Source organism: Rhinoderma darwinii, chromosome 11 (assembly GCF_050947455.1).
Source record: "Rhinoderma darwinii isolate aRhiDar2 chromosome 11, aRhiDar2.hap1, whole genome shotgun sequence".
NCBI classification, from domain to species: Eukaryota; Metazoa; Chordata; class Amphibia; order Anura; family Rhinodermatidae; genus Rhinoderma; species Rhinoderma darwinii.
Genome location: NC_134697.1, coordinates 54,595,663 through 54,622,799, shown reverse-complemented (window position 1 = coordinate 54,622,799; position 27,137 = coordinate 54,595,663). Strand labels below are relative to the sequence as shown.

The 27,137-nt window shown below is 41.0% G+C and overlaps 1 protein-coding gene across 1 annotated transcript in view; it reads left to right on the top strand.

The window, feature by feature from the left end:
• Nucleotides 1–11,847: 11,847 nt before the first annotated feature.
• Nucleotides 11,848–27,137, top strand: part of OIT3 (oncoprotein induced transcript 3) — a 30,833-nt gene continuing 15,543 nt past the window's right edge. The window contains exons 1-4 of the mRNA XM_075841545.1: nt 11,848–11,995; nt 16,395–16,769; nt 18,262–18,372; nt 22,673–22,795. Coding sequence (XP_075697660.1) covers nt 11,938–11,995; nt 16,395–16,769; nt 18,262–18,372; nt 22,673–22,795 — 667 coding nt within the window. The 5' untranslated portion in view covers nt 11,848–11,937. The remainder of the gene's footprint in view (nt 11,996–16,394; nt 16,770–18,261; nt 18,373–22,672; nt 22,796–27,137) is intronic.

The following is a 27,137-nucleotide window of genomic DNA, read 5'->3' as shown; positions in this document are numbered from 1 at the left end:
TATTTAGAAAAACAATTATTGCGCACACTCCTGCACTGTAATAACTTTTCTAAATATTGTCACTATAATTGGAGCTACGCTTTAACCCCTGTGTTTTCTGCGAGATTTCTGGAAGGCTGGAAGCACACATGCAGTGAGTGACACAGGAGTGAATCCAAAAAGAAGGGAAGGCTTAAAGGAACGACCAATGTCGTCTCCTCCCTGTATCCACTCCTGTGTTCGGCTGCAAAAAACGGCATCAAAGTTGTGTTATTCCTGCATACGTTTTTCAGTCTGTGGGATTTTCTGCATGTTCCTGAAAAGGTGTGAGCAAGTTAATCTCTTGTGAACTTTTATCATTTGTTTCTAGGTTTAGTGTTGACATTGATGAGCAAAAATAGGATCAAACGTCCCGTTGCATATTTGCCGAACTGAATTATTGAAGATTGGTAAAATTTAAAATTAGATGAAGGGAACCTCAGTAAACTTATTTTTACTTTTAAAGGGGTTGTCTCATGAAGATAAGCCCTGTCCTTATGCCATATTAAGGCATATGGACATCAAAGAGGGGGGGGGGTGTAGTGTTCCGGCGGACTAGAGCCATTCTTGTATTATAAGGAGAGGGACCCAGGGCGATCATCTGATTTCCCCATAGGTTGCATTCTGAAATCGTTTGCCTCTGATGAGACAACCCTTTTGATAAAGCATCACAGTCTTCAAAAATCTATGTGAAAAATAACTGCCACCTAACCCTATAAGGACGCAGGTGTTTTTTTAATTATTTTGCCTGCATTCCATCATAACTTTTGGGGGTTTTTCCGCTGACTTGTGAGGTCTTTGTATTTTTTAATTCAGGGTGTAGATATAGATATAATTTTTTGGGTACATAAAAATTGTATTTTATCTGAAGTTTAAAAAAATCGATTTCACTATTGTGTTTTTTTTTTTGGTTTGGTCTTTCCTTGTCCTGCAAATATCTTAAATTATATTTTTAATTTATTGTATTGGTTGTAACAATTGAAGGTATATATCACGTGTGTTTTTTAGTGCTTTGATGGATTTTTTATTAAAAGAAAACACTTTTTTATTAAAAATCTTTTTTGTGCAAGTTTTTTTTTTTTTTAACAAATTATTTTGTTAATCCTTAATTCATTTATTTATTTTACTTCTAAGCTTCCTAACCCTCAAAATACTTACAATGTTAACTAAAGGAAATTCTAACCCCCAATCCCTATACGGTTTGGACAAGAGCAGCATTACGGTTTCCGGCACTTAAAGGGCATCTGTTACCAAAATGTTGTTTTCTCTATGTCTTAGGAGCAATTAATTTAAAATCATATGATAAACATATTCTGCACTTTGTGACTGTGATTTTCCTCAAGTTACTTGGTAGCTGTTCTGAATTTTATGTATGTATCTGCCCTTGTCCGACCTTCTAAGAATGCAGGATTCGGCATCTGATTGGTCAATCATGTGACCTCACATGCTCTGCTGAGCTGCACTGAATCTGGTCTCTAGTCTTAAAAGGGGTTGTCCCAGAATAAAAAATTATGACCTAATCCATATGATAGGTGATCATCAGGGCCGGTGTTAGGGGGGGGGGGGGCGCAAACTGGGCAATTGCCCAGGGCCCCCATCGTATCAGGGTCCCCTGTCCGCTATAGCCGCCATAGCAGCTGCTACGAGGCCCCCTACAAGGGGGATTTGTGTGGCGCTATCTACAAGGGGGCTGTCTGTGTGGCGCTATCTACAGGGGGCGTTATTACTGTATGGGGCACAAAGGAGTCACGGTTACTGATGAGGCACTTTTATTGCATCGAACAATAAGGGATCATTATTACCATCTGGGGCACCATCTAGGATGGTGTATAGGTGGGGTGGATGCGAGAAACCAACATGTCTGTGTGTCAAATTCTGAAGACGAGTCGTGGCTGGAATAAGTTGTCACAGTGGTCTGGGCCAAATGGAGAAAAAAAAGGGAAATTTGAATGACTCTAATAAGAGAAAACATCACCTGTAAGTCACTGGATATAAATGTTCTATTGCCACTTATATGGTCTGTAGAGCTACTGTGTATAACTGTCATCTACCACTATATGGTCACTATATGATGGTAATATTGGTCTTTGTATAGTGGTATTTATTCAGCAACAGTATGGGGGTATTATTCAGTCACTGTGTGGTTATGGTTTGGAGGTATTATTCAGTAACAGTATGGGGGTATTATTAAGTCACTGTGGTTATGGTAAGGCAGTATTATTTTGGACCTTGTATTTTGTTATTAGTAATATTGGTCTTATAATAGTGAATTGTGTTCAGTAATAGTATGCAGGTAATATTTAATCTGGTATAGTGGTATGATTTTAATAGCTGTATATAGATTAATTTTTTTTGTGTGAGAAGGGGCACATATACTTTGGGTCTTGCAACACTCCTAGACGTTCTAGAAATCAGCAGTTCTCTGCACATAGTCTTCTGAATTGACCGCATTATTGATAAAGTAATTCAGCATTTGGGGCCCCACTTTTAACTTTGCCCAGGGCCACACTTTATCTAAAACCGGCCCAGGTGATCATTTTCTGAACCCTGGACACACACAGATCATGAGAAGAGAGGTACCGAACCCCCTGTTCCTCCTCACTGCTTGACCACAGTGAGAAGGACATTCAATGGAGCTGCAGTTTAGCATGCGCGCTGCCACTCCACTCAAAGTCCATGGGTATTACCGAAACAGCTGAGTGCAGTGCTCTGCTTTTTCCGTCATTCTAATAGACATTGAATGGAGCGGCGGGCGCATGCTCTACCGCCGCTGCGTTTAAGCTCTTCTTCACTGCAGTGGGTGCAATGAGGGGGATCTGGGGGTTTGGGACCTCCGTTCTCATGATTAGTGGGGGTCCCAGCGGTGGGAGCCCCTAGCAATCAGAAAATGATCACATATCCTGTGAATAAGTGATAATTTTTGATTCTAGGACAACTCCTTTAATACTCATTCAGACATAAGTCGTTGTGCCCCCCCCCCCCCCTTCATCTCTTAACAGTGCACAGTACCATAAAATGTGACAAAAAGACACTACAAAAGTATGATGTAATTTAACTAAATGCTTACCAGGGAATATGTTGTAAACTAATACTTATTACACCCCAAAAATGTATGACAGATACACTTTAAGACATAAAGAATATACAGATTCATCCCTGTTCCAAGTTGTCTTTGTTGGCATTTGTCTCACTGGGGTTTCATGAACTCCTAGGGACTTTGGTGGTAACACTCCATTGTATTTCTGCATGTCCCTCCAGAATTGGGTGTATCTGCCAGCCAATATCTAATATCTACTGCATATCCAGCTTCAGATATGGCATGTTAAACATTTCTAGATAACGCTCTTCCTCATCTCATTAAAATGTTCTTGTAGTTACTTTGTGGTGACTACTTTTCCCTCATGGTGAGTACAATATATGGTAAGTTCTAGGTGCATCCACAATTATGGCTTTGTTTAATCAGATAAATCTAATTATCAATTAGTTTTTGACAATATTGGCTGTGAAAACAAGCACTGATCGACGTGACAGCTTGTGAAACGGCACTCGTATGCTCCTTTCACAAGGAGCTATGATCGGTAATGTGTGGAGATGAACAATAGTTGCTACAAACGTTCGCCTCCATACATTTCCATCATCTCGGCAGCATATCTCCCTGCTTGCACAGGGAGATATATGACCGACTAGCGACCATTTTATCGGCCGCATAAACGAGCCAGTCAGCCAATGAACAAGTGATTGCTCGTTTAGCGGCATATCGTTGCCCTATTTATACAGTACAATGATTGGCAAATAGTGTTAGCCCGATCAACGGCCCATGTAAAAGGGCCTTTATGGGGCAGAACCTTTTTAACGTGGGTGCTAGATGGGTTTTGGATTGCTATATAACCCCACCCATCCCTTGTTCATCTAGCGATCAGTGGGTGTAGGAGAGGGTCTCACTGTGCACCCCACACTGATCACAACTTCTCAAATATCTATGACATATCAGAAGTTTATGTAAGGCCTCATGCACACGATCGTAGCCATGTGCACGGCCGTGATTTTCGGGTCGGCCGGCCACGGAGTGTCACATCGAGGCTGTGCACGTGGCCGCGGCCATTATTTTTAACCGAAGAACACAGCCGTAATAAGGCTTGCCTGTTCTTTCTGCGGTCCGGGCTCCGGAAACCACGGTCGTATGCATGAGCCCATAGGAATGAATGGGGCCGCAATTCTCCCGTGGATTTTCGGGGGAATTGTGGCTGCAAAAGCACGTTCGTGTGAATGGGGCCTAAATGTTGCAGGGTCTCGAACTATTTTTAACTCCTTAGTAAAGGATTTGATTGTGGACGTACACCGATGTTTTGCAGCCTGTATTTTTACTGGAATCTAGTGAGGGGTTCCCGTAATATCTCTGCTGCATTGATAAATGACATTCCTCTTGGCAAAACTGACAGGTTGTTTACAAGTTCTGAGGTCTGAAATGTCCTTGACTGGATAACGACTGGTAGGAAACGTTGTTTTATCTCTTATTCTCGACATCCTTCACATAAGGCCCACTGTACAACATGATGTTTTAACAGGCGTCTATCTGGATTAATATGTAGTAAATCTAAAACATATAGAGACCTAGCGGGTTAACATGACATAATGTTTTTCATTACGTAACGTACTCTAGTCCTTTTGTTTTTTGTGTTATTGTTTTTTAGTCTTGTTTTTGCTATGTTTTCATAATATCTATTTAATGCCTCATGTACACAACTGTAAGGATTTTTACTGTCCGCAAATACGGATCCGGCGGCTATGGATGCACGTCTGTACCCGTCTGCAATTGCAGAAGCAATCTATGGGCGAGTTCGTGACTCAATTGCTGATAAGAAATGAACATGTTCTATATTTTGCGGATCATTTCTATGGCACGGACACAAATACGTAAATATACGGAAAGGTGTCCACAGCCAATAGAATTGAATGGGTCCGCAATTTCACCCGTAATTACGGATGAAAATTAAGGTAGTGTGCATGGGGCCTAAGGGGGTGGAGGATTGTTTTTTATTTTTGTATGCTTCACCGCTCCCTCCCTATCCTTTGCAGGAAATATTCACCCTCAGAAAAGAAAAATAAAGACACAGGATAATAAGCCAATGTTAAGAGCGTATCATACATGTCATTGTCAAAATGTCACCTACGTGTTTAAATGTCCACGTGGAAAGGTATTCATAGCGCAGACATCCCGCGTAGTCATACTAAGTTTGAGTGAACAGCGGTCAGCTATCAGGACTTTTGTACAGTAAAAAGAAAAGGGAAAATAAAATCACTCCTAAAAGCTGAGGTCAAACAATCCATGGCTTCGTTCACATCTGCGTTGGGACTCCGTTCATGGGTTCCGTCTGACCTTTCCGTCAGGGGAACCCATAAACGGAATCCAAACGGAAATCATAGGTTTGCATCACCATCATGGATCCGATGCAAGTGGTTTCCATTTGTCACCGCTGTGTAAGGGTTCCGTCGTTATGTACTGTAATCGACTGCGCTAAGAAGTTTGGTGAAATAACTGTCACAAGCCTTTTTTTAAAATGAGACATGAGGTGTTCAACCTCAAATGGATAGTGTTGGAGAAGAAAGATTTTGAACAAGTTAGAATCCAATTGCTTCAGAGAGACCTTTTTGGATTTTCACATTAGATTGCGTAATGTGAAAAGGGTTAAATAAGAGCTGCAATCTCAGTATGTTTTTGTCAGCATAGGGTTGCTATTGGCAACGTGTATTTGGCACGGACAATGCCCTTGCATTGACTAAGTGGTTAGGAGAAGAGGCACTATTTTATTTTAACTATTTTATTGTAACTATTTTATTGTAACTATTTTATTGTGGCTAATTGTTTAATAACATTGGAATAGAATGTTTACGTTATTGTAACTGTTGAACTAATGTATATTACCGTGTGTCCCTATGTTCTCTAAAGGCCCTTTTACATGGGCCAATTATCAGGCAAACGAATGTTCACAGAATGTGGAAGAGCAAACACTCGATCATCGGCTGATTGTATAATTTATTCTGCAGGAAATATTATCGTTGTCGGCAGCGCATCTCTCTGTGTAAATGTATGAGGACGAGTGATCGGAGTGGTGCTTTGAGTGAAGAGGGTAAGTAAATGGTATGATCTAGGGTCTACGTTTTTTGTTTTGTGTGACTTGGGGTCTTATTCATTTAGAGGTGTAGTCTGGGGTCGGATTAATTTTGGAGCCTGGGTTTTATTATTTTACGGATCAGATTAATTTAGAAGGTCTGATCTGGGGTTTTATTAATATGGGGTCTCTTCCAGGGTCTGATTAATTTAGGGCTCCTCTCTGTGGTCTGAAATAATTTAGGGGTCTGGTCTGGGGTCTGATTATTTTAGGGGTTGGGTCTAGAGTAATTTTGGGGTCTCAATTTATTGTGGGGTCTGTTATATGGGGTACTACTTATGTGTACAATATAGTGTATTATTTATGTGTTACTGATAACTTACTTGAATGTTGTTACTTTACATTTTAGAAGGGGAGGGAAAAATTTAGCTAAGTTCTAGGTGTGCTTGTACTAGATATGAGGGGTTGGTTCGCCACACTGAATCGCTTGTGATCAATACTGTCTAGTTGGGCAGTGACTTATCCCCTTCTTCCTAATGCCTAGCTCACCACACCACAACTGTGCAATCTACTCAAAGTAGCTACTTCCAATGCTCCAGGGACATTTATTTCTTCAGTTAGTGCCCTGACTTGACTTTGTGGGTTTGATGGTCTAACGTATGGAACCCTGGTCTTGCCTGGCAGGTGGGTTGTTGTTTTACCCAAGATCGAGCTTTGACAGCACTATTTCACCTGTATACAATGCACGTAGATTGGTTAGTGGAATTACAGCTTTAGTGGTTTGGGTTTGCCCTCCTACCTGGCATTCTGGACATCAGTGACCTCACCATGGGACCAATCCGCTACCACAAAAATCTTTTTAGGGCATATAGATATAATCGAGTGAGGCATCCATGAGGCGTGATGAACTTCTCACCTTAGGCGGCGGCCTGCTGCCTCTCTCAGGGGGCGGCGGCGCCACTGAATCCAGCCACCGCCGCTCCCTCCTGCACCAATTGTACCTGTGTCTATGGGACACAGATACAATTGCATGCATAAGCGCTGAATGGCCGGACCATTCAGTGGCTTTCAATGACGCTGATTGGAAGGGCAGAATGACTTGCCCCGCCAATCAGTGCCTTTCAACGACGCCAGCAGCGGGCGCTTGTGTCGTTCAGCCCAAGCAGACCTGCTCAGAAGAGGGCAGGCATGCAATGACACAGGACGGTGTGGGTACGGGATCAAGGTGAGTATGAAATTTTTTTTGTACATTTTTTTTCACTTAAAAGTGTGAGTGGGATTTCCCATGGGAGGGAGCTATATATGGGGCACTATATACAGGGGGGGGGCTATTTGTGGAGCACTATATACAGGGGGACTATATGTAGTGCACATTCTACAGGGGGGCTATATGTAGGGCACTATATGCATGTGGGGTTATATGTAGGGCACTATATACAGGGGGGCTATATATTTGGCACGATCTACAGGGAGGCTATATGTAGGGCACTATATAAAGGGGGCTATATGTGGGGCACTATCTACAAGGAGGCTATATGTAGAGCGCTATCTACAGGGGGTCTATATGTAGGGCACTATCTACAGGGGGCTATGTGTGAGGCACTATCGACAGGGGCTATATATGGGGCACTACAGGGGGCTATATGTGGGGCACTATCTACAGGGGTGCTATGTAGGGCACTATCTACAGGGGGATCTATGTAGGGCACTATCTGCAGGGAGATCTATGTAGGGCACTATCTACAGGGGGATCTATGTAGGGCACTATCTACGGGGGGATCTATGTAGGGTACTATCTACAGGGGATCTATGTAGGGTACTATTTACAGGGAGCACTGTGTGTGTGATACAGTGTATGGTGCTATTATAATTAGAGGTGTAGTGCATCATGGCACTATTATATTTAGGGTGTAGTGTTTGGCACCATGAGAATTTGATCTTGGTTTATAGGTGCACAAATGTTTGAAAAGTGAGAAGCTGGAGACTTCTGAGCGGCAAACTGCAGAAATGGCCTGTAGCCGGGAGAAGTCTTCATAGAGGTCTGGAACGGATGGTGAAGAAAAGAGAAAGAGAACAACTACAATCTGAAATTATGTCACTGGTGAGTCACTCAATGAAAGAGTTTGTTCTGCCTCTAATCAGAACTGTAGTCACTGTATGATCTGCAGCGAGATGATGGGTGGTATGATTTTTTTTGTGAAACCGCAACTCCCAGCATATCCTTACCATTGTTCGGGCCATGCTGGGAGCTGTAGTTTTACGCCATACAAACCTATACGACAGGGGCAGCACTAAATTGAGCTGTATTTGTGCTGGTGTTGTGTTTATGTGCTGAGCTTTGTACTGATGCTGTATATATGTTCTGAGCTTTGTTCTGGTGCTGTATTAATGTATGAGCTTCGTTCTGATGCTGTATATATGTACTGAGCTTTGTTCTGGTGCTATATATATGTATGAGCTTGGTTCTAGTGCTGTATTTATGTACTGAGCTAGGTTCTGGAGCTGTATTTATGTACTGAGCTTGGTTCTGTATCTATGAACTGAGCTTTGTTCTGGTGCTGTATATATGTATAAGCTTCTTTCTGGTTCTGTGTATATGTACTGAGCTTTGTTTTGGTGCTGTATATATGTATGAGCCTGGTTCTAGTGCTGTATTTATGTATTGAGCTTGGTTCTGGAGCTGTATATATGTACTGAACTTTGTTCTGGTGCTGTATACATGTATGAGCTTTGTTCTGGTGCTGTGTATATATGTACTGTGCTTTTGTTCTGGTGCTCTATATATGTACTGAGCTTTGTTCTGGTCCTGTATATATGTACTGAGCTTTGTTCTGGTGCTGTATATATTTATGAACTTGGTTCTAGTGCTGTATTTATGTACTGAGCTTAGTTCTGGAGCTATATTTATGTACTGAGCTTTGTTCCTGTGCTGCATTTCTGTACTGAGTTTAGTTCTGGTGCTGTATATATGTACTGAACTGGATTCTGGTTTTGTATATATTATGAGCTTTGTTCTGGTGCTGTATATATGTACTGAGCTTGGGCCTGGAGCTGTAATTATATAGGATATATTTATAATAACAAGATTGCAGGGAAGATGGAATTGTTTTAAATTCATTGTCTATTTAATGGGAACTTGTCTGGTAGTCTTAACCCCATGAAACGCCACCATGCGGTAACACATGACCTGACAATATTTCCAAACATTCCCCTGTACGTTTTTTTCAGATGCAGTAAAATCTATAAAATCAACTTTTAAAACTGCGCACACTATATGCTAATTACTCATTAAACGGTCATCGGGCGGTGCTTCTATCCTGAAGAGTCACATAGTCCTGCCTCCAAACCCACCTTGCCATGTTTAATTGACATCACCTTAGCTGTTATATATCACTATAAGTCTCCTCCAACTTTCTCGGATGTGCTATTGCCTTGTACTACTTGGGCACGCAGCGTGCAATGGCGCATGCGCAATAGTTGAAGGAGGCTGCTAGTGATGAAGAACAGACAGGGGGATGTGAATCAAAATCTGGGGGGCACCATTTCAATTTTCACCTCAGGCAGCAGAAAGCTAGAACCGGCCCAGTGAGTCGCCCATGGCAGGGCCACCTCTATAAGCTAGAGCTTAGGGTAGGGCTGCATGGAAGATGAAGAGTCGCTGGCATGCTAACAGCTGATCAGCTGTTGATCATGCAACCTGTCTCAAACCCGACAATCCTTTAACCGAGGGTCCATCTGTAAAAGTATCAGTCATATTAAATTGTGCTATTTACTATTGACATATTGGTAAAATAATAGACTTCTTAAAGAAACAGTAAACCTAGAAACTAATTATATATGTTAACAAATAAAAACTGTCCTTAGAGTATATTCACACGCATTAGATTCATTGCAAAAATGTCTGCAACTGAAAATCAGTCCTATATATTTGAATGGGGTTGTTTCTGCTGAAAGTGCATGGATTTCTGCAAGCCCTGTTCAGAATGGGACAGTTGCCGAAATTTTTGCAACAAAACTGCCACGTGTGAATATACCATTAACGCATCTGCAATATTTTCTTCATGTAATATACTTGCCTAAGCTATAATCTTCTATAGACATCTGAGATGTTCTGGTGCCATGCGTGAAGAGCCGTAACTGCACACTGGCGGAACATTTGCTGATGAAACCATATGATGCCCAGCGAGTATTGTGCAAGGGGGCAATTAATAAAAGTCTGTGCTTGATAGTCATTGGACGTCGTACAATTGCCTCGGCAACTGTACCGACCGGCAAGCAGTTAGGGTATGTTCAAACTTAGTGACCAAAAACGTCTGAAAATACGGAGCTGTTTTCAAGGGAAAACAGCCCCTGATTTTCAGATGTTTTTTGAGCAACTCGCATTTTTCGCGGCGTTTTTCGCAGCGTTTTTTACGTCCGTTTTTGGAGCTGTTTTCATTGAGTCTATGAGAAAACGGCTCCAAAAACGTCCAAAGAAGTGTCCTGCACTTCTTTGACGAGGCAGTCATTTTACGCGTCGTCGTTTGACAGCTGTCAAACGGCGATGCGTAAATTACAGGTCTTCAGCACAGTACGTTGGCAAACCCATTCAAATGAATGGGCAGATGTTTGCCGACGTATTGGAGCCGTATTTTCAGGCGTAAATCGAGGCATAATACGCTTCTTTTACGCCTGAAAATAGGTCGTGTGAACCCAGCCTTACGGCTCTTCACACACGATATCAGATTGGATTGGATTGGGTGCATTTGCTGAACTACTTCAACGTATGTAAAGCAGCTGTACAGAGTACAACTTGAAAGCCATTCCCGAAGAATGTCATAGGTTTCTGTGGCTGCTATTCCTATTTTTATATTCTCCAGCCCTGAACCTCATATATACTGATGTGTAGGACTGGTCCCTTCCTTTATGGGGTGTTGTGGTTCGCTCCTCACATTGGGGAAATATGTTTTCTAATACTCTCTACCGGCTTTCGATTGTCCATCCTTGAGTTTTCTAGCGTCCATATAGGTGAATCCGGCTCTGACCAGAGTGCTTACAAGGGGAAAAAAAGTCGCATAAAGACGAGATATTTTGCCTAAATAGCGGGACATTAAGAACAAGAACAAACCATAAGAACTCATCTTAATCCTGAAATAAATGATGTAGATATATGAAATTCATGATTATTGCACAGTACCTGAAATGTAAAAATTCAAATTGTACCATTATTGGTTTCAATTGTCTTGAAACATTCCTTTACCAGACAGACCAATCTATCCTGTGAGATATTCACTGCACACCCAAGGCCAGCTTTAATATTTATGGCACATTATGTGTATTTTTAGGATGATTTAAACGTCCATAACTTTTACTTTTCCAAAGTTCTTCTATGAGGATATTTACGGACTATCACCAGTCGGAAAGAATGAAAAGCATGTGACTTAGGACAGGACAAACGGAAGGGTTGACCTCAGCTAATGACCTGTCTCCTGAGTGTCCCTCCTCACAGTTCCCTTGCGGATAACAATGTATAATTTTAAGAATTTCAGCACGTGAAGACAATGGGAGGATGAGACATCAGGATCAATCAGTAAAAATATCCTTGTTTACAAGGCAGATCTCTACTGGAAGGGTCAGAGGTTTGGCCCATTTCATCCTCTTCCTTCTGATAATGTGTCCACTGAAAATGATAACGTAGAGGTCCTAGTGATAAATAAAGGAAAACAAGATCATCTGTACCTCAGATGCAGCAAGGACATAGACCATCTAACAAGGTTCCTTACAAAGTGCACCAGGTCCAGTTCTTCAATTTATAATTGAATTTCTGAAAATGCTTTTTCTCCTGACCTTCTGTTTCTACCTGAGATTTAACCAAGTGACCCCATTGGGTGAGTAACATTACCTTCCTAAAACAGTGTGTATATATGTATCATATATGTGTGTGTATATGTGTGTATATATATATATATATATATAATATACACACACACACAGAGTATATACGGTCATTATATTGCTATGTGGCTTATTGTTGACATTTCTGAGATAACCCTACATTTAAAATCAATTACTATTTGCCAGCAGCCCTTAATGCCTACTATCTCACATCTCATGTTTATACAGTGCTTTTTTGTCATGATTTACATTGCTGGCACATTGATCTGATAGACCACCAAGTCTTGTCTGTAAATGTCCACCCTTTCAAATGCCTGGAATGAAAGAGCTGTGGCTACTTTGGCTTTTTTTTCCAAAGATGCGACCGCTCTTTGTCAAGTGTTATAAATCAGGCTGTGTTGCAATTCCGACAACTTTTGGCTTTGCTATGAGTCCCAACGAATGCGATAATGATGGCATATCTAAGTATAATGCCATCAATGCATATTGGGGAACAACCCATTTAATAAATATTTGGTTACAGTAAAGACAAATGCACACATTGTGAATCAATACATAAATAAATAGTTGATGTCGCCAGGACATTCTCCATATTTCCTTGCCTTTTTCCTTCTTTTGCTATGGACAGTGTGTGTATACTTTTTCTACATTTTTAAGGGACTGTGGTGAGACTCCTGATAATTTTTTCTCCATTGGTTTATAGTTATACTGTAAGCCTATGTTCATAAAATGCATTTATGCGGCGGCTTTGGGTTTGTTTTTGCTATTTATAACTGGAGTGGGTCCTGAAGGGAAGAGAAGTATATCCAATATTGGTTTTGAATAAAAACAACGGCACCTAAACGGCAATGTATCAAAACACAACTTTACAGAATACACATTCTTCTATCATAGCTCCTTGACAAGTAGGGATAGAATCCAAGTGCAGCATTGCTGTAGGTACTGACTAAAGGTGTTTGTACTTGTCTAAAATAAGTATAGGTTGGTGATGGACCCTCAGCATGCCCTGCCAGTCGGAACTATTGCAAATTAAGCCTGGCATCATTTAATAAGATGGGGTGCGCACGGAACCATTTATACTGTATTTGGGTATCCACGTAAGTCTGGAACATTACTGACTCAACAATGGAAAAAGTAGAGGAACATAGAAGTCATACTGATTATCAACTTGTCTGCTGCTTTGGACACATTCATTAAGCGAAGATTAACATGATCATTAAACCTAATTCCAAGTTAGTTTAGCTTAGAGCTGACTTTGTTCTTTTAGCAAATTACTTAATTTGTCAACAATTTAATGTTTCCGCTACTTAAGGCCATGCTGAGCGTAGTAATTATACATTTGTCCTTTACAGTTTCTAATCTAGGAGAAAGCAGAGGCAAGAGCTACTTCAGTTTTCCGATACATTTATATGGATGGCTTATTCTTAGGACCAGCCATCACTATCTGATTAGGATTTGAACCCCCACCGATCAGATATTTATGGCCTATACGAAGGATATCAATGCTACAATCCCGGAAATCCTCTGAATCACTACATAATGAAGGATTGTGTAACATTCTAATTCCAAGATCTCTGCTTGCCATCAGTGAATGAGAAAGATATCTGCTTGAAGTCAATGAATGAGAACATTCTTGTTTACATCCAGAGGCTGAAAACCATGCAGCCATGTTCCTGCTCTCAGCTGAGAAGTGGATACAATTGCATCCAGTCTAGGCAATTGCATCCAGTCTAGTGAGCTGCTGTCCTGATCATTTGTAATATTGCAAATTTTAAATTGTATCCACCTCTCAGCTTTGAGAAGGACTACTGTAGGTCCTTACTGGGTTTTTAGTTTATGGATGTAAACTATAATGAATCTACTAACCGCAAACAGAGATCTTCAAAATGGTGAGAAATAGAAACACAATGACTCACATTTACTAATGCTGTGTAATAGTTAGACCAGGCATGCACAAAATGTGCCACAATTTTCACAGTGGTGCATGTTGCATGATAATTTTGGCGCATTTTGCATGACCTGTTACACACTTTTTCCTTCCTTATACCATTGATTTGGCTTATTTTGTGCCAGAATTTTGTGCCAGTTTTTTTTGGCACACTCTGGCACAGGTTAAGCCACTGCTCCTTTACAACCAGCTATTTATCGCTAAGTCACGTCAAAATTGCGAATAACTGTGCCAATTTGTGCCAATATGTGGCGCATTTATTAACACTTTGTAGACCCACACACAATAATAATGAAAAGTTACTAACTTTCCATTATCCATGATGAAAGTGGTCTTCCAACTTTTTATACCATTTCATTCAGATTGGCAATAAAAACGACTTTTAAATGTACTCTCTTTACTGATTTGCCCTCCTTAGACTCCTTCTATTTGCAGCTTTGTTTCCGATACGGTGATGTCACGTACATCCGTCATGTAATGTTCTCTATGCAAAGTAACTCCCCCAATATATTGCCCGATCTCTGCACACCGCTTCAGGCACCGTGGGATTGGTAGTTGTCATCATGTCGCTGAAGCTACTAACACGGCCTGCTCCACTAAGTGAAGAAACAACGCGGTGGTGTTAGTCGGGGACCAACGATGCCAATAAAATACACAAATCTGAAAAAATATTAAATGTTCTACATCTGATAACACTAAACAGCAGATGTATGTCTTTTATGGAGCCCGGAAACCCCCTTTAAGCTTATAAATATTTAAAAACTGGACTGTCAGGTTACGTTTAGAGTTTGTGTAGTTTTATATAGGACTGCAGGTGAACATACTGTTTAGTCCTGACTTAGAGTACACAAACAATGTAGCCTCAAAGGGCCGAATGACCAATTCAGCTCCGCTGCATTTATATGTTAGTTTTCACTAATGTTTTTTATCATAATCATCATAATTTTTATTTATAATCTGAAATACAAATGTCAATAACTGTTAGAAAAAAAACTGTCCATAGCTTTTGCCTCTTTCCTTGAACCATCTGCCCCAGCCCCGGTAAAGAACAATTCTCTTATCAATTTCCTGCTTCCCAAGTAAACAATTCAGAAGTTTCCCCCATTTTTCCTTATATTGAAAACACGGTGCATGTATGTCAAGCCATTCCATTGTAGTCAAATATATTAACAAATTTAAGAATTGGACATATATAGTTAGATCTTTACTTAATCCATCTATTCATTATAGGTTTGTTTTGTTTTTTGCTTTTTGCTGTTAAGAGTATTAAATGTATTATAATTTTATCGCTTAGATTCATGAAAAAATGTTAAGATCCACATGAAAAATAAATATTGAGTAATTTCGCTTGAGCGGGAATCCCAGTATGTCATAAACCAAATTTTAGATCTCATCCCAGAACTTTTGAATAGCTGGACAAACATACAAACAATGCTATAAACCGGCTTTCAGTAATCCACATTTGGGACATTTTATTTTTCCCATCATTTGACAAAGCATTAGGCTCCCTGGTAGCCATTTAAAATTAATATCGAAGGCTCTGTATATTTTAAGGAGTATTTTCCAGAACGTCTCTTAATAATTCAGATTTAATTAAGGTATAGGCATTAGTCCAGACTTTTTGGTTGTTTTTTTTTGCTCTTTCCTCTATGTCTGTATCTGTAGAAGAAATTTACTCAACGTTTCTTTATCATTTCGTGTAATAAGGAATATATAGTGAAGTTGAATCAATTACCTGAAGGAGCATTGTTCTGTATTTTGCTTTCTTCCTTCTTGAAGGAATATTTTATAAAATTTGACAGGTGCTCTTATATCGACATGTCATTTGTATATATTAGGTATCATATCTCTCTACTGAAAGTAGCAAAAATAATCATGAATTGGTATGCCAAATTTTTCCCTAACTTGACTAAAATTATATATTGTTTGCGTTTCCCCAATGCATTACATCCAAAATGTTTTGTCATTTATTCAATCATGTTCCCTAATAAATGGACCTAGTTATTTTTTTATATTTGGGAAAGACATACCACCTTTCTGTTTAAGAATTTTTAGTATTTTTATTGACATCCTATGTGTTTGACCTCTCCATATAAAGTCCAAAAGAGTAGTTCTTTTATATTATTACTTTGGATCAACACAGGAATCATTTGTAAAGAGTAAGGCTACATTCACACGAGCATATCGGATTCACACAGCACACAGATGAGTTTTACGCTTGTCTGAATGAGCCCTAAACATTTTTAGTAAGATGGCTATTTTTAGTGTTACTTTATTTAATATTTTTTTTTATTATAAACTGCATAAGTTATTTTATTTTTTCATTTTGTCTATAATAAATTAATTTGTGTGTATTTTGGTGTATTTTTGTGCATTGTTCACATTTACCATAAACCAGAGACATTTCTAAACATTTTGTATCAACAACTCTCCCTTCTTTCAAGCCTTGGACCCATGTTCAGCTTATATAAGTCTGAATGAGCCTTGGAGAAACACAGACCACTTATTTAATGAATCCGAAGACAAACCAATGTGCGATAACCACCTGGATGGAGAGTGGTATCGGTTCACTGGTATGGCTGGAGATGCTATGCCAACATTTTGTATCCTAGAAAACCACTGTGGCACACATGCACCAATCTGGCTCAATGGGAGTCACCCAAGTGAGTCAGAGGGCGTTGTGCAAAGACAAGCCTGTGCCAGTTTCAGTAATAACTGCTGCCAATGGAACACAACTGTGGATATTAAGGCCTGCCCAGGAGGGTATTATGTGTACAAATTAACAAAGCCAAATGTTTGCTTCCATGTCTATTGTGGGCGTAAGTACTATTTTACGTATTCACAATTAAATTATTAAGTTTAACTCATAAAATGCATAGGTAAATGAATTGTTCTAATAAATGGGAGCAATGAAGGGGTTGTCCCATGACATACAATTTTGGCATATCGCTAGGATAAGCTGATGGCCAATTGTTGGGGGTTTGACTGCTTTTCCCCCTGCTACTGTAGTACTATGCCACGTTGTTGGCTGCCGGCTCTGCTCAGTTTTTTTCTGGAAGCCACATGGTCAGCCATTGACCACTTTGTTCTAGCAATTGGCGGGGGTCCCAGCTGTCAGACCCACCAAATTATCAGAAATTGATGGAATTTCCTAATTATATATCCTCAATATTTGTCATATGACAAACCCCTTCAAGTGTCTTGCAAATATTTGTTTGTTTTCTGGCTTTTTATTGTGTGTATAAGTAGATAAATGTGTAACTAAGTATAATGCAGCTCATTTGTTACATAGGCGCTATATAGGTAGCCAATACACTTGGCCAATACAAGAGTGTTGTTATACACTTTAGTCACATTGTGTTTAGGGTGTCCTTTTGACATATATATTGAAGAATGCTCATGATGTACATGTCCGACGGATACCGCTAGCGTATACAACTGTATGCTATACAATATTGCCCATAGACCGCCACTAAAAAAAAAGCCAGTATACTTTTTGCAGAGCTCCTCTGCATAGGGAAATCTTGAGCAAAAAAAAAAAAGTAACTTATGTATGCCTGCCCAGCGATTGTCTAAGGGCATGCGCGCGCAAAAGGTCCATAAAAGCTCCGTGTGTCAGCTGCATATGATGCGTGGCTGCGTGATTTTCGCGCAGCCGCCATCATTATGACACTCTGTTTTTATGTTTGTAAACAGAAAAGCACGTGGTGCTTTTCTGTTTTCATTCATAACTTTTACTGCTGTTGCGCGAATCACACGCGGCGCCCGGAATTGCTTCCGTGTGCTGCGCATGATTTTCACGCACCCATTTACTTCAATGGGTGCGTGATGCGCGTAAAACGCACAAATATAGGACAGGTTGTGAGTTTTACGCAGCGGACACACGCTGCGTGAAACTCACGGACAGTCTGAACGGGGCCATTGACTAACATAGGTCCGTGTGACGCGCGTGAAAATCACACACGTTGCACGGATGTATTACACGATCGTCTGAATAAGCCCTAAAGCTGTATTCTAAACTCTGTGGGTTGTCGTGTAGAAACCATCTGCACATTATACACTTTACATATATTTATGCTTCCCTATGGCTCCGTACAGCTACTAGTAGAGGAAATGTTTCCCACTACATACTGTAAGATATTGGCCTGCACCACAATGTGTATAAAGTACATGTCATGTCTCACCGTGCACACAGCAGGAAGAAGCAGCATAAAGATGTCTAAAAAATAATCCAATTCTCCCATCATAGCTTGTGGTTCATAGGCTGACAGTGTGAACAAGTTTCCCTTTAATATGGTATCTGTTATTTAGACTTCTATGATATCTGCGATATGATGGAGTGTGGAGGAACATGTCTGGACACTGGAGATTGCATATGCGGTTCTGGGACAGTTCTAGGTCCTGATGGTCAAACATGTCTGGGTAAGAAAAAATCTTTAACCTAATTTTCCATATCACACTGAAATAATGCATATACTCAAGAATATCTTTACATTTTAAGGGTTTTTTTTATGTACCCAATGTATAATGATGAGATATGCAAGAAATGTTGCATAAATCAATTGTTCAGGTGAAAAAAAATGAAACTTTGTAATATATCGTATTAGAGAAAAATGCCTCTGTCTCCACTTATCAGGCTCCTTCCCAACCCCCTTCCCCCAAAACGGTAAGCATGAAATAGAGGACAACATGTAGTACATCGATTTACATAAGGAATCCTTATCATCAATTTCTTTTCTGTAGCTTCCCACTCCATACGTGGGATATGGGAATGGGACTCTTATTAAAAAATCTTTACTTTTTAACCCCTTGGCGACATGCCACGTACTATTACGTTGCTGTCGCCAAGGGGAAGTATGGCGAGTGACGGCTATGTTACACAGCTGACACCTCACTATAGCGGGCGGAATCAAAGTTCATTTTTATTCCGCCCGTTTAACATGTTAAATGCTGCGGTCAATCGTGACCACGGCATTTAAATTGATAGAATCAGTGGGAGCCCCCTCAAACATGCCATCGCGTCCCGCCCGGTGGCGCAATCGGTCGTTACAATGGTTGTTATGGCAATCTGGGTGCCTAATAAAGGCCCCGGGTCCGCCATCTTTGTACTCCTTTGAAGCTCTGCCTCTGGCATGGCTTCAAAGGAGACTGTCAGTATTACGATATAATGCAATACATTAGTATTGCAGTATATCATGCAATCGATCCAACGATCGCTGGTTGAAGTCTCCTAGGGGGACTAATAAAAAACTGAAGTGTTTAGACTGTGAATAGACATTCCACGGGATGTCTATTCACAATCTCTGCACTTGGTTACTCTGTCTATGGTAGTTACAGCAGAGGAAGCGTGATCTCGCGAAATCTCGCTGTAAATGACAGGTTACAACGAGATCACGCTTCCTCTGCTGTAACTACCATAGAAACAGTAACGAAGTGCAGAGATTGTGAATAGACATCCCGTGGAATATCTATTCACTGTCTAAACACTTCAGTATTGTTAATGTGTTAGTATAAGACAGCACATAAGGATCTAAAAGGATCCCTATGCGCTGAGTAAATGAATGGAGAGGAGTGCATGACACTGATTGGTCACTGATTGGTCAGCGTCATACACTCCTCTGTACAACGCCCACTTGGTCTAACGTAAAAATACGCCCACTTGGGCATTAAGCAACTCATTAGCATAAATCTAAAATCGCTAATAAAGTGGTAAAAATAGATCGTTTTTTTTAATAAAAAGCACTGCTGTCACCTACATTATAGCGCCGATCTCCTTATGTAGGAGATAGGGCACTTATAATGTGGTGACAGAGTCTCTTTAAGTGTTATATGTCACCCCTGTGCTGGATTCATAGCTTCACTGCTTATTACTGCTGTATAATGTCATCCGTGTTGCGGCTTCTATATACAGATGTATCAAGGTTTAACTTGACTTTGATAACTTGCTGCAGCGTGATATCCCACAACAAAAGCCATTGCAAGGCCATTGAAAAAGTCAAGTTAATGTTTCTTGCCACTGTGTATTTAACACATTGAGTCAAGATAAAGATTGCTACATCTGTATGTGTTAGGCAGAAATAGGAGAGCAGGATTCTCCTCTTCTATGTGCAGTGTATACAAGACATGATAGCCGTTAGGCTCTGCCCAATAGCTCAGAGACAACTGAGAATTAGGGTATGTTCACACGGCAGCGTCCGTAACGGCCGAAATTACGGGGCTGTTTCCAGGAGAAAACAGCCCCGTCATTTCAGCCGTAACGGCATGTGCAGGCACTTGAACGGCGCGTCCATTACGGACGTAACTGGAGCTGGTTTTCCATGGAAAACGGCTCCATTTACGTCTGAAGAAGTGACCTGACACTTCTTTGGCGCGGGCGTCTATTTACGCTCCGTCTTTAGACAGCGACGTGTAAATATACGCCTCGTGTGAACAGACAAATGTCAGCCCATTGCTTTCAATGGGCAGATGTTTGTCAACGCTCTCAAGCCGTAATTTCGGACGTAATTCGGGCGTTAAAACGCCCGAATTACGTCCGTAAATAGGCCGTGTGAACATACCCTCAGAGAGAGAGCCTGCAGAGGAGAAAACTGCTAAATAATGCAGAATACAATTCATCTAATGACCAGAAATAGTGTTATTCCTCATGTACACACATATGACCGCTTATTCTGAAAAGTCCCCTGAAATGTTAGGTACGCTTTAACTCCTATATTTTGTGGATATGATGTATAAGGGGATAATCAGCAATGCCTTTCTAGAGATAAAGAATGAATAAGCTGCACCACTATATAGGAAGGGCCTGCCATATTTTTAGTTTCCATCTGCGAAAAGTACTTTCTGATTTATAGCACCTCTGACTAGATTCAGGATGGAAAAATAATCTGCCCACAGCTATTACTGATCTATTCATTTATTCCAGTAGAATTATATTAGAATTATGGCAACTTCAAAAGAAATAGGACAATGGAGAGTTGTTAAAATCGCTTGTAAAGGACATGCAGAACAAGAAAAAATACAGAAAGGGACATAGGACGGCAGGAAAAAAACCGAAATTCCATAATATCAGTAATTCAACAAATGCCTTAGGCCCCCTTAACATCAGGTTTGTGCCCTACATTTATCGTGTTTGTCGGGAAAGCTCCTGCTGTACATGATAAATGTGTTCATAGGGCTCCATTAGCCCAACGGAGACCAAAAGAGCACAGGTAAGATGGCACGCTAATCCCACAGGACAGACCCAAATCAAGAAACAATTATTGCAAGTTCCCAAAGCCAAAGTCTCCGGGCAGTGCATCGGAAGCGCTCTACCCACGGACTTTGGCCCTGGCAAAGCTCCTGACATCTTTGTCTATAAATGGACAGTGACATCAGGTGCTTCTCCAGGGCCAGTATTCCTGGCCAGAGCGCTTCCGACAATCATAAAGCTCTTAACATCACTGTCCATATATGGACAGTGACTTAGAGGACTTCTCCAGGGCCCGAGTCCCTGGGTAGAGCTCTTGTGATGCTTTGGCTGGGAACTCCGGCATTGAAAATTTCTTGACCTCACTGGCCACATATGGAAAGCGAGTCTTTAGGTAGTACTTTTCCCAGGGGGGTGGGGTTGGGGCGTTACACCCTTCTGCCTGAGGTATATGTTGTAAGCCCTCCAGACATATACCTCCGACACAAAGCAAAAGCGTGATATGAAGGGGCCTTACAGGCCTGCTCTCCCGAATCCAATTCTGGTTTTGGCTTAAAAAATGCATGCAAAATCTGCATCAAATCTTCACTGTGTGAATAAGGTCCTATACTAGCCATACTTAAGGGAATCTCTTGTTTTTCAATACATTATTTAAAGGGTTAGGAACCATAGCATCACTGTAGCAGGTGGAAGGGGGCACTGTACTGGCTTCCTTCCCCTGCTTGTGTTTCAGAAGCGCCCGGGCGCTACTTCTCTGTGGTGTCGCTACTGCTGTAGCAGCCACAGCAGCTGCTAGCGGTAAAACCAGGCATGAGAGCGCCCCCGTGCTGTCCAGCGGGACGGGCCCCCCCATGCCCGGCTGTGCCGCTAGCAGCTGCTGTGGCTTCTACAGCGGCAGCGACGCTACATTCAATAGAATCTGCATCCTTAGAACGCAGATACTATTGAACACTATGGCAGAGCAGAGAGGTATCTTCCTGCTCTGCCATCTACTAGGCTACAGGTCGTTCGGCCTGAAGCCTATCAGGTGCAGGGACAGGATCCCTGCGCAAAGATCCCATCGTCGGCCTTGTGGAGCAGCTCCGTTTGTCGTGGGCCTAGGTGAGCACAAGTTTTTTGTTTGGGGGCACGGTCTACAAGGGGGAGGGGCCTGTATGGCACTGTCTGCAAGGAGGAGATGGGATGCTGTATGGCATTGTCTACAAGGAGAGGTAGGGGCTGTATGTCACTGTCACTGTCTACAAGGAGGAGTTGGGGGAGTATGGCACTGTCTACAAGGGGGAGGTGGGGGGCTGTATGGCACTGTCTACAAGCGGGGACACTAAAGTGGCATTATTCTGTGTGGGGGCACTATAAAGGGCATTCTACTGTAGGGGGCATTATACTTCTTTACGGGGCATTTTTTCTATGATGGGGTAGGGCGCCGAAAGAATTTCGCACGGGGCGCCATCTATCCCAAGGCCGGCCCTTTAGATATGTTTCTTAAGAAGGTACAGGATTTAAGCGATAAACCACATTTTTTGTTTAAATGTTTTGCAGATGAAAATGAATGTGAGCATGATAATGGCGGTTGTAGTGAGATCTGCATCAATCTGAAGAACTCCCATCGCTGTGATTGTGGGAAAGGACGAGTGCTGGCTAGAGATGGGAAATCATGTGAAGGTGACTATATTTTCATGTTTCTTGCCATAGATAGTCTTTCCCGTAAAATTGTATCTTCAGAACAATTTCACAGTGTAAATCTGCATTAAAAGTTGACAAATTTTCAAAACTCTTTCCTTTATCGGGTTAGTGATGGTTTTGATTTATTATTTTTCTTCATTTTTATAGATCAAAAATTCTGTTGGCTGGGCTTGGAAACTAATAGCAGTAAATTCTGCCGTGGGATCAAACCCTTTGACAGCAGGTTCCCTACTTGGCTGACAAAGACATGCGTATGGGGGGTACACGTGGTGTTGTGTCACTATATTGTAATAGTTCTGACTTTTACGGATGCAGCGATACCAATTTTGTTTATTTATTTTTATATTACTTCAGAGGCAAAATGAGAAAAGGTTTTTTGTAAAAATGTTACGTTTTTTTTTTTTTTTTCACTACTAAAACTGTATTACCTTTTTTTTTTTTTTTTTTTACACAATCTTTTAGTCCCCATAGGGGACTTGAATCTTTGATCTTTGGATCTCTGGTACAATACACCACAATACTAATGTATTGCAGTGTACAGTCATTTTTACCGCCTTCTGTTAAGCCTTGCCACAGGCAGGGTTTAACAGAGGCAGAGTGAAGGCAGTCCTGAGGGCCTTCATTAGGCCCCTAGGCTACCATAACCACTATTGGCACCCCACGATGGCATTGTGGGGGCGCCCATGAGCTGTCAGATGGGGCCGTCCCCCTCTCTATAACGCTTCAGATGCTGCGGTCGCGATTGACTGCAGCATTTGAGGGGTTAAACAGCCAGGAACAGCGCGATCGCTGTCCCTGGCCATTAGTGCTGGGTGTCAACTCTAATACACAGCTGACACCCGCAGTGTATGGAGTGCACTCCATACTTCTCCCCCTGCACCTTGACGTGCACTTGCGTCAAGGCATTGATATGTAAAGAGATATATACAAATAAATCCAGTACTAATCAGACACAGGCATTATAAACAATGACATTCAGTGATATCTGCTCTGATTGGGGACATTCGTTCTCCCCTTCTTCTTCATTTGACCCAGGCCGCCATGCCTTCTTATATTGGTCATGACTTATCTGTGCAGAATTTGCTGCCCGGATGTCTTTGACTCCTGGCTTTTGCAGCGCTTTGCCACCCGCTAAAGCTACACAAACTCCTCATAGTGTCACACACAGTGCCACTTGAATATAACTGCACCAAACTATAATACTGTCACACACTATGCCCCTATAAATGACTGTATCACACACTGTGCCTCTGAATATAATACCACCACACACTATCCCTAATCAGGGGTTCTTCTCGTATTCAGTCCTCTTAGACGTAATTTTGTGACTTCATCTACATGCCAACAGCTCATTTGCTCAGCCCTTCATGTTACTTCACATACACTGCAGAGCCCTCACCGAAGTACCAGCCATTAGATTCAATTCAGAGACCGGAGTACAACGTAAAAGTTCCTATAAAATGGCTTAATTGGACTGTAAAAAAAATAAGATATAGAATTCAACTGAATGCTCCCATTGCAATATAACATTGATTGTAACTGAATGGGAGACAGATGCTCTTTAACAGTGTAACTGTCCTCTAAGCCCCCACAATGCAATGCTCTCTGGTGAAAGCACAATTCTGAATTTAGTGTTAGACATGACTGGAAAATAAAATATAACGGAGAATCAGCGAAGTAAAGCAAAGTATTTAAAACGTTACTGCACATTTCATGTAGAAAATTTCATATGAACTGTGGGATGTTGTAAATTTTTATTAAAAAGTTGAGTTTCTACTTTTAAGGCCAAAAGCCTCAGATACTTAAACTGATCTGACTGACAACATGTCCGATTGCCTCAGACCAATATAACTGTTCTATTAAACACCTATGAGCGAAAATAATTTTTGCCATAAATCATAGGAGTTGATATAAAAGAGAATAGAGAAGAGAATAGAGAAGAGAAGTACGAGTAGGGTGCTGTAAAAATGCAAACCTAATTTTTTTGCTATGTCATTGGGATTCTAAATTGAAAAACTTTCCAGTTGGAGCAAAATATCTTCACTGGTGCCCTCCCAGTTATGTATTCTTATGCTGACAGCTGATCAAATGGGTAGTACTGCATATCCTTGCTTTCTATAACCACCCATATGTGTAGCTACTTGCACCCCATCACCCCCCACCCCCATACATTTACTTGCTGATATATCATATTAAAGCAGTTGCGTATTTTAAATTGAAATGTAAAATACCATTGATCTGGAGGAAATACTTAATAGATAAAAGAAGCAAAGACCAGAGACAGGGAGGTGTGAATGATAAATTCCCAGGATGGGTACTGCATCAAATTTACATCTATCCTACTTTGAATCAATCATGAAAGGACGTTGCCGACGTGCCGTGTACGCGTGGCGGTGCATACAATGAACATGGTATGATGAGACCAATAATAGACAGATTAGGATATGTAGCTACACAGATTGATTGGTAGTTTGATCTGTAAATGTGATGTATGTACATACTATATGAATATTTTGCCTCAATTAAAAATCCTCCCAGTAAAAATATTGGACTTCTATGTTCATAAGTTCCATTTTATCCTAGACCTACAGATGTGACCTTTCGTACCTTTTCCCATATCTCAACATATTCTGACAGGTGTGGCACGAGATGTCCAGCTTTGAAAGAAAACATGATTCCGCTATATTCTTTTACGAGATCTCGGTACTACATGTTTCTATGGGTGGCCACCCAGTGGTTGTGAAATGAATTGCAGTCTATCAATGGTTTTGCATATTGTGATATTGGAATAATTTTTTTAATGAGAAATTGGAGTCCTTAACCAAATTCAAGAAAATGTATGGGTGGACACATATGTATGTTCATCCCAATCTAGAATAGTTCTGTGCTGTGGTGCTCTAACTTGGTAACCACTGTGTATCATGGATATCCATTTTCTACTCACATTTTTTTGTATTCTCAAAAGGGCTCAGAGGTGTTAACCCCTTCCTGACCAGCCCACGTAGATTAATGGGCTGCAGTGCTGGTCCTTGTGCCTGCAGCACGTTGATCTACGTGTGCTCCTAACAGAGCACACAGGCATTTTCTGCAGCCCGTCATCTCCCAGTACAGGATGCTACTAGCAGCCTTAGTACTGAGGGAAGACATCATCGGGTAAGATCACAGCCGTGATGTATGCCGATTAACCCCTTGAATGCGGCGGTCAATAGCGATTCTGTCCGTGGGACGAATGGACTAAGTCATAGAGAAAGATACAGCTGCTCTGTATAGAGAATACAGAGCAGCTGCATCTCAACATTTATTTTTTTTGTAAATGTTTTTATTTGGTTTCATCAAATTTTAAGTATTACAAGAGGAGGGAAGGGGAACAGAGAAGGAGGGAAGGGGAACAGAGAAGGAGGGAAGACACAAATCAACATTGGTATTGTACATCTACATATCCAATACATAGTCGGACATCACATGCACTAAGACCAGTAAAACACATTTTTAATAAAGACTACCGTAATTATAAAGTTACACCAAACACACTCACTGACCTATTTATTTATTAAAAAAATGCCCATCAAGGTGTACATAGCCTTTAAGTTTGTGGATATTTTGCAGGAATGCAGTCATTTTTTGTTTGTGTAGATGCTATATTTACTTCCTTGAGGAAGTGCTTGATGGAACTATTGACAACCATCTGTACACAACATTGGAGGGTGCAAATTATCTTAAAGTCATTGCATTTTAAGGCCTCATGCACACGGCCATGCCTGTAATCACGGCCCGCGATGGCGGGCACGGCCTGCCACCGACGGCCGCGGACAGCAGTCCGGATTTTTGGCCCATGCTCCCATGCAAAGTATGGGAGCACGGCCTATAAAACGCAAAAGAAAGGACATGTTTTATCTTTTGCGGTACAGTTCTATGGCACTCACACCTATCCGTAGCAATACGGAAAGGTGTCCGCAGCCAATAGAACCGAATGGGTCCGTAATTGCGGACCGTATTACGGTCCGCAATTACGGAGAATTTTTACAGTCGTGTGCATGGGGCCTAAATGTGTAGCGACATCATCAGCCCTCTCCAGATAACATGACCCCTTAAATAGAATTATATCCACGGATATGTTATTAATTATTCCATCTCGCGTGTAGCACCAAATATTCAATATTTTATACCAGGGAAAGGGACAGTGGATAAGGAATAGCGATGTAATATTAAATCCTTCACTTTTATTTAATACACTTAAAATACTTTTGTTGCCATTAATTTTTATTTATCTATTTTCACATTTTTATATAAATGAATAACATCAGTGGGATAGACAGATCAT